The 9354-nt window shown below is 37.0% G+C and overlaps 1 protein-coding gene across 1 annotated transcript; it reads left to right on the top strand.

Annotated features, from left to right (window-relative positions):
* Positions 1–4088: 4088 nt before the first annotated feature.
* On the top strand, positions 4089–7855 carry LOC149145926 (uncharacterized). The gene is made up of 3 exons (XM_089452601.1): positions 4089–5096; positions 7543–7689; positions 7814–7855. The coding sequence occupies exons 1-3, from the start codon at positions 4089–4091 to the stop codon at positions 7853–7855; spliced, it is 1197 nt and encodes a 398-aa protein (XP_089308727.1).
* The last annotated feature ends 1499 nt before the right edge of the window (positions 7856–9354 follow it).

Below are 9354 nucleotides of genomic sequence, written 5' to 3' on the forward strand. Positions count from 1 at the left end.
TCTAATTTTCATTATTGTTGGTTATTTGGTTAACATATTATTTTGCTACCTGGAAGAATGTCGCAGGAATATATGATGGCAGTTGAGGCAAGTGCAATTGTATGGATGAAGAATATTGAGGGAAGCTCAATATTTGGTACTGGAAAGCTGTAAGTTCAAGAAATGTTAATTTGGAAAGGGATGGTAGAAGTATGATAAGATAACCTGAAGGTTAAAGAATATCACATTTATAAGGAAGCCATGATCAAGCTTCAAGTTTGGGAAAGCTCAATGCAATGCCTTCATGTTGAATATGAAAGTGATAAGCAAGAAAGGTACCCTGAAACTTGTCACAAGATTGAAGAGAGAAGGTGGCTCCATGATATCTTGAAAGAAAGAAAGCTCGATGATGTAGAGGAAAGAGGGAGCCAGAAAACTATGAAGAACTGGTAGCTAATACTCTTATGAAGGAAAATTGTAAGGCTTGTGATGATGACTTCTCAAATAAAAGGGAAGTCTAGATCTCCTCTATTTTTTAGAGGGGGTTATTCTCAAGATTAAAGGAGAATAGGGATGTTGTCTTTGGTTGAGAGGGAGTGATGTGGGACATCACTTGTACATTATCCTCTTCAAGTGATGAAGAGAGAATGGCAGAGAATTGGATAAGAATTTGCGGTTTCCTTGATGATATTACATTCAAGAAAGGAAAGGGACCAACACTGTTTGAGGATGTGATAAGTATCCAAGTGAAGAGTGGTCGAAGAGGACTGATATTCTTTGAGGACTCAAGATTTGAGATCCAAGATAAGAATAGTCCTAATAGGACATATCTTATAGACATCCAGATGGGGTATGTGCCTTGTAGAGGTAGTGCGGTATCACACATAAAGCCTCCCAACATAATGCTCTTGATTAAAGAAGAGATTGTCTAGTTAGGCCTAAGAGACAATGCTGGTCATGATGATGATGCTTACAATATGGCTTATCAATCCGACTCTTTTTTTGATAACTCTTCAATTTGAGATATGATGTTGTACTGAGTGTACAATTATGAATACCTCCCTAGTTAAGAGGGATTATTGAAAATGTAACTAGTTTCGGTCTTCATAATTGTTGTACTCATTTCAATATGTATCCTATGTAACAAACAAGAAAAGAAAAGAAAATATATTATTATTAAAGCATGGGTTTCATGCTCATTATTGATTGTGTTTTAGGTAAAGCATGTTCTTCATGCTTATAGGGTTTGTTAGGTCTTAGGATTTACTGTCTCGAGTCAAAGGAGTCAACATCATGTTTATAAGACCCTTATGGGCAAAAATATATTTGTAAAAATAATTATTTTTGAGTTTAGAAAATCCTGGAAGCTCCTAAAGTACAAGTCGACCCTGGGAAAATCAAGTCGGCCTAAAGGAGAGAATTCGACCCCTTGAGAAGGATATAAAAGGAAGCAATTCAACCTCATTTGGAAAAACTCACTCAACAAGTTCAATCTACAAGAAAGAGTTCGATCTATAGCTGGGAAGAGCAGGAAAAGAAGAGTGAAGGCCAAGAAAGCACAAGAAGGACATAAATATTTTGTTTTGGGCTCTATCTCTCTCACACGTGCGAAATTCTAGGGTTTCTGGGCTGCAGGAAGAAGTGAAGTTACAGGTCTAAGTTGTAGGAAGATGAAGTGCAACATCTTGTAACTAGAAGGAAGGATACTTGATCTAGAACTCATAAGGAGTTGTCTTGCTATTAGGAAGGTCCCAAGAGGAGGCTGCTCTAGGGTTTCCTTGGAAGCTTTAAGGTCGAAATTGCAGGGTCGAAGTTGCAGGTTGGGTAGCAGTATTGAAGCTGGCAGGTCAAAGTTGCAGTGTCTAACATTTTGGTGTAGAATCAAGGAAGGATTTAAGGAAGGGATGACTTGGTACTAGGAGAAGGATTGGTCTAGGGTTTGGGTCTTTGTATATCATTTGAAGCATATTTTAAGAAGAAAGCCAATATATGTGTGTATTGTTGTTATTATTGTTCTTGACATTGTTTGATGAATAGATCTAACTAAAGAACACAAAGAAGATAAATAAGATTCACAAGCAAATATCAAGTTAAAGGAAAATAAGTACAATAAGCTGCCATTATCGATTTTCTAACAATTTCATCCTGGACTTCTCGTGGGAAGGCGGGGGGGGTAGTTGCATTGAAGAGGTAAACAACAATTAGGGCTTGCAACTGAGCACAGGGTTTTCCAAAAGGGCCTTAACCATCAGAGCCACGTCTCGACCACATCCATTGTTGAGGCACGGTGATAATGAGGCGAGTGAACCTAATTGGTGAAGTCTCGAAAGACAAAAGGATTTTAGGGGATTGAAAACCAAAGTGAGGCCAATGGACAATGTACAAAATGAAGGATTTTAGGGATAAAGGTGGAAGGTAAACAAAAGGCTAAAGGAGTTGCAAAGGAATGGTAAAACCAAGACACAATGTGAGGAAGATTGTCGTAGGTAGGAGGAGGACAAGGACAAGGCTACCTCACCCCTAGATAACACGTTGAACCTTCCCCAAAGAATCCTAAACCAAGCAAACCAAAGTAATATAAATGTAGCTGACCCAGTGGAAAAAATTAAGAGCAAAGACAATACTAGTATACTTGTTGGAGTTGAGCTCCCATAAACCTAGAAGAGTTTAAGTGCAGGTACTCCCACCAGTGGGTATGCGGGCCACATGCAACCTTGCCAATACTTGGAAAATATAGATAGTCTAGCTCATGAAATGGAGTGAAGGATGGAAGGCCAAACCAACATGGAAGAACAACTTGGACCTTCCACGTTGCTTAAGGAACTACTATAGAAGCCGCAGAGGAAATATCCCATAGATAACCCGACAACACGACATTGACACCAAATATCATCAACTTGACCCCAACAATTGTAGGAAATTGAGGAAGTTTCAAAGATTTCCAAATTAAAATAGTGCATTATCATTAAATGTGGGCGACACTATCCCTCTCTTTAATGTTTGGGGTGACAACGGAATAACAAATCCGCTCAGTAACCTAACACACATCTCAACACCCCATCAAATTTTTATTTATTTTTATATAATTTATTATTATATTTAAATTTTTAATCCCCTATCCTTATCACTAATGTAAGTAATTCATAAGAGAGTATCAATAATCATATTAATCCATAAGAGATAAGATATCCCTGCAAGAACTTAAGATTACCGCCTCGCTTGCCCGGATGGTCACATAAAGAGTGGCCCTGTCCCCACAAACCAAAAAACTCCTCAAAAACAACATAATTTCCCCACCCCACACTAACGTCTTTCAAGCGAAATGGAAAAAGTTGAAAAGCTACTTAAGGCGGTGCAAATATTTTGAAATAAAGAGAAGAGTATCCCCACCTTCGAATGCCTATAATACTAGATCAGTGAGTGCTGCGATCTGATGTAGTGTAGGGTTTAGTGGTTCTGCATGAGGGTTCAGGAAGATTCAAGGGGTTTATCTCGGTATTTAAGCCTCCGACCGGATCAGTAGAGAGACTGTAAAATTGAGGTGCAATGGCTGTGTCTTCTTCACCTTCGACAGATTTCTCTTTCGAAGCCCAAGAATTAAGTTCGTTGTTATTGAATGCTTCCTCATCATCGTCTGATATTTTGAATTCATGCCGGGTCATGGAATCCTTCATCGATAGGCACAGCTGGGATCAGACCAGGCATTTTTACATAACATGCTTCCCCGTTCTGCTCCGCAAGATCTTCGGCTTCGAGGAGGTCTTACAGCCGTCCGGCATTGGCGGATGGATCGCGCAGACCTCTGAGCATTCCGCGAATGCGGTCGTAAATCTTCTCTCGCCGTCTGGAGCTTTGTTTTCGTCAATCTTTGCCACAGACGAGGAAAATGTGGTTCGCTATGTGTTTCCATCCGAGCGCCTTCCGGCGTGGATTCATCACATGCTTCAGTCGGAGAGGGGTTTGTATATCTTATCTGAAGTCTGCCCTGCTTTATTTAAAGACCGATTGAAGGAGGACGGCCATGGAGGAGGATTCAGGTGTAGTTGAATGCATTTGAGTATTTTATGTTTTGGTTTGCTTATTACGCTGTATGCAAAGATAATGATATTATGCATCGTTCGGATTCAGATGAAATGAAATTGGGGTTTAAGAAGGCTTCCCGGTCTCGTTTTGAGAAATGGGCGTCTTCTCTGCATAGTTTGCACGGTAGCCATGACAATGGAAGGCCTGTGAAGTTCAATTCTAGCCCTTATTTGCATCTTCTGAATTTGTATCTACACAAATTTGTTCCTATATCTGATTTTTGTGCTCCCAGTGTGTCTGTACATCATTTTTTTGAGGAGAATCCATCGATATTTTCTCGCGCCGAGTTTGTTGTTCATACCTTTGTACAGTTTTGGTTAGTGAATGACGATTTTTCGCCCTTACCTTCACGGGTTTGCCAGTCTTTTGGTATTTTGTTACCTGTTAATAATCGATATCATAGGTATGGTCTCCCCAGTGTAGAAATCACAGAGGCTGTGAAAATACTGGTCAATTATGTAAGCAGTACTTTGTGTTGTCCTCAAGAAGAGTTGAATTCTGGATGGAGAGCTGCATCACAAATGGATACCTTGAGATTGAGGTCATTTTCCTTGCCACGGAGTAGTTTGGTTGTGCCTGCTACATGGTCCCTTCTGTTACAGAGGCCTTTGTACAGGTTTATATTACGAGCTTTCAGTTATTGGCCAGTAGGTGCTTGTCTGAAGAAGGCTACACACATTATTGATCTATGGTTGGATTATTTACAGCCTTGGAATATTGGTGAAGAAGGCGAAATGATGCCCGCTCTCGAAGAGGATCATTATTTGGAGGCAGAGAATAAGATGCTTAGGGATAGGGATCAACGATTGTCTCCACTTTCAGGTAGCTTGCTTCAAAAGCAAAAGACTGGTACTGATTCTGTGGGATCATTAGTAAAAAGAAGCACGAAAGAAAGTTGTTATGGATATAATGATCGGCAAAACTATGTTCTGGCTAATTATCCTTTTTATAGCTCTCTTGTTGTTCAGTTTCTTGTATTTGCCCACAAGTTCGTGCACATCAATACCAAGGCAGTTCTTCAGATGACTCACAAGGTGCATTGCTCTTTCCTTTATTCTATTATGTCTTATTGATAATAGCAAGGAATAGATGAATAAACTTTGACACTTCAAGCAAGACCCCATGTTTATTTAAAGCAAGATCCAATGGTGGATTAAAGGTACTTATTTCAAGGTAGGATCAACAATTAGGATTATTATACCTAGGTTTTGTATCTAGAAAATTCAGACATGAGGAATTTACTTTTGGAAGTGTGAAAATCAATTAGTTGGAACTCCCTCTTGCATGGGAATAATCATATAGCAGGAAAGGAGAAAAAGTGTTGTCCAGATCCGAATGTAGATTGTTGCCTTTTAAATATTGAATTTGCCTTGCTGTCAGTGCTATATTAACAGAAAAATTCAACATTAACAACAAATGATCCATTCCTGATAGATTAAGTTATGAGCAGTCTTCATGCATGTAAATGTAGGCTTGAATTTGATATAATTGTTTATTAGTTTAACAGACAAAAAATGTCCTTGGTTTATTTTATAGGCGTTTAAACTATCTTTCTTATTTTTCACTCAAATGCTTTGTATGTGAAAATTACGTCGTGTTATTGAAACTTAATTTGGTTGTTAATTCAACAAACAAATAATTGTCTGTGGTTTAAATTAGAGACATTTAGATTAGCGTCTATTTTTTGGATCTCAAATGCTTTGTGTCTGAAAAATACCTATCCAACTTATTATTTTATGTTGACAAATTCATTGTAGTTTAAATAGTTGTAGACAAGATTTCCAATCAAATAGCTAAGCACACCATCTATTTACAGTCTTTTGTGGAGGGTCATTTCCATAAATTATCATGTCTATTGCTCGAGAAACAATCGGTAAATTCAGCCTGATGTCATTGCACTGAAGTTACTTCTATTTGATAATTCAGCGAGCAATTTATATGCTTCATGTTTTGGACGAGTTCTGCAAAGAAGGATTGAGTTTTGCATTTTACATCTGATAGGTACTTCGCTAACTTTGTATAATGGGCATAGATATTGAATGGATATGGACAAACTTGTGATCCCAACCCAAACCTGGTTTGACTATGCAATTTTGAAGAAAATGTTTTTTGGTATATTCTTATGCACTGTCAAGGGTTCTCAACACAAATTGGGAGTGATCATGTTTGTTGTCTTTATAGTATAATTGGGCTAGGAGGCTCATTTTACAGCCCAGTGTGAACGTGATGTGTAAGTATGTCCGTGCTCAACTTGGACTCTAGAGTTGACATGTGTCCCTCTTAAAATAAAAATAAAATATTCTCTAAATAGAAAAGTAATGTTGGCTATAATAAAAAAGAAAAAAAGAATATGCTATACATGTTTAATTAGTTATCCATTTGACCTATAATATAATTTCATGTAAAGTAATTAGAAGTAAAAAAAATTATGCGAGTAAGATGTTTAAACCTTATACTTTTCAAAAAATAAGTTAACACTTTATATAAATAAATTACTTGAAGATCTATATTAATAACTTGTGTGAATATCAACTTATGTGAATCCGTGCTTAAGATGGATCCATGCTGGTAAATCATAATGCTTTTCTGACCAAAAAATGTCCTGAATGTGTGTAGTAAGACTTGAAGATCTATATCAATAACTTATGTGAATATCAACTTATGTGAATCCGTGCTTAAGATGGATCCATGCTGGTAAATCATAATGATTTTCTGACCAAAAAATGTCCTGAATATGTGTAGTAAGTCTGTTGCTTTCAAAGAAAATTGAAGTCCTAAGTTTCTCAAATCTTTCCCTATAACTGTCTGGATAATGTTGATATGCCAATAGTCGGCGTTCGTAATCCATTCTCAAGTCACATAAGAAGTGAGTGCAACTCAATGTTACTTAGGTGGATCATGGTTGGGTGGGCAGTGGTCTTGCCTGAAACCTTGCGTTTCCTGCCAAGTTTGATGATTGTTTTTTAATGTCTTATTGAAAATGTTCCCAGATTTCAATATTTCACTGTTTTAGCTTGATCTTCTAACAAGTTCACTTCTTTGATAACGGTAGCAGTTGTGGTTATTATTTCTAATTTGTTTCTTTTATCCAGATAGAAACAATACTTGAAATCCAATTTACATTCGTGCATTTTCGTTGTATATTCATGATCACTTTAATTTTCAACAGGTTTGGTATTTGGCTGAGATTTATGTCAGTTTATACTGGAGTTCATAGTACATGTATAATTTTGTTTGTTAATGTATTTTCTGACAAGTATATCAAATGGGATTCAAAAGGGTGGACTGTGGTTATTCACAGTTGAATTTCCATGCGTATTTCATTGTATCATTAGAACTGAGATATGTAATGGCAATAACATCTTTTTCTAAACGTGTCCTTTGCAGTGTTACCTCTATTCTTTGCTTTTCCAGAAAACCGGTTTTATAATTTGTTAAAGTCTGTTGTATTCTAATGTAATATTTTGTTTTCATCTGTAGGTATTAAGTGTTTTGGTATCTTCAAAAGAGCTACTGTGTCTTATTCGAAGCATAGATTCGACATACAATGATGTGAAGTCGGGAAGTGCGCCATGTTGTTTTAACAGTTTGCATAAGGTTGTGCCTGCCATCCGAGAGCAGCTACAGGTCTTCCCTCTATGACCTATACAGTGTTCTGACGTAGGCTACCTTATCCAATGCACCATTTTTAAAAAGGTTTTGTTTGGAAAATGCCTCATTATATTAAGATGTTTCTTTGTGACTACTACAGGACTGGGAGGGTGATTTATCAAATTTTGAGAAAGGCAGTTAAATTACTCATTCTCCTTCGCAAAAAGAAACACCGATGTTGCAACTTTTCAGCACCAGTGATAGTGGAGGCCATCAAATGCTAAAGGTAAGTTTTGTGAATAGTTTCTCTTTATCTCTTTCTTTTTCCAAGACTCATTTGGTTGATGGATAGGTTTATAATTTATTCTGCCCGTACATCAAAATTGGAACCTTACAAAGATAATTCCTTACAAACATTAATTCAACAAAATTTTTATTTATGCCATTATAAGGAGGTAACTGCATCAGTAATTGTTTATATTAATTTTCCCAGAGAAAGATATTCCCTTAACTTGCCCACATATTAACTGTTCCAAGTGAGGAAGTTGGTACATTGTCAGAGTGATGGAATCCCCCTTTCTCCCTCCTTTCCCTGTATTTTTTTTTTCTGGGTGAGGAATGGAATTGACTTCTAGTTGAAATACCAGCTGGTAACTGGACAGAACTACTTGGGAATAGATCCTGTAACCTCCCTGGGTATTATGCCTTCTGTAGAAAGGGTTGGGCAAACTGAGCTATACTATTGTGCTAAGTGTTCATTACATATGTACAAACATGAAATCAATCACTATCTTTATTGGGATTTTCTATAACTAAAATGGAAATGAATTCTATAAATCTTCCATACAAAAGGTTAGAATGACTTTAAAGCTCAGGTAGCTGGACATTATTTTATTCAAGAGGAGAGCTGTGTTGGAGTAGATTATTCCTCAATTTTTTGACCACACTGCAGAGCTCATCTTCAGGGTATAATTGAAGTTTGATTAAATTTGGGCTTGATAAGAACATACTTTTGAAGTTTGATTAAATTTGGGCTTGATAAGAACATACTTTTAAAAAATTGATTTCTGATTAATCTTAGCTGGATAATAACCTAGTTGTGATTTAATTTTGCTAGTTGGAAAATAATCTGCCATGGTCTGGATCTTCAACTTGTCCTGACGATGAACCACACTTGTTGGTTTGGAACGCGTCGACAAATGATTTATGATGTGATTTATGCCGAAAAATCTTCTCAATAATTGAGTTTCTAAACTTTATAGATGATTTTTATTTTTTATTTTTGGAAGGGGGTGGGGAGGTAATTTAAAGGCCTTTTATTAACTGTTGATGATCACATATGATCCAACCTTCTGTATGCCTCTGGTCTGCCACTAGGGAAACCGGACCATTGGCAATATAGGAGGTCTGTTGTCCAAAAATATACATTTTAAAAAAATATACTGAGTTCTAAAAAAGCCTACAGTGCCTTGGCTTAACAGCCACAAAATATAACACATAATCCTACTATAATAGTAAAGATAAAAAACATAAATTTTCATGAGGAGACTAGGAGGTGGAAACCTCCACATCTATGGGTGCTTGATCACCTGGACTGTCTAGATGAGTTGGGCCTTTGCCATGCAGTAAGACTGCTTTTATCCTTGTCAAATGCTTGTCCATGGCTTTAAATTCCAACTGCATCATGTTCATCATCATCAG

Source organism: Pinus tabuliformis, chromosome X (assembly GCF_031772625.1).
Source record: "Pinus tabuliformis cultivar Carrire ecotype Pingquan chromosome X, CPIR1, whole genome shotgun sequence".
In the NCBI taxonomy this organism is placed as follows: Eukaryota; Viridiplantae; Streptophyta; class Pinopsida; order Pinales; family Pinaceae; genus Pinus; species Pinus tabuliformis.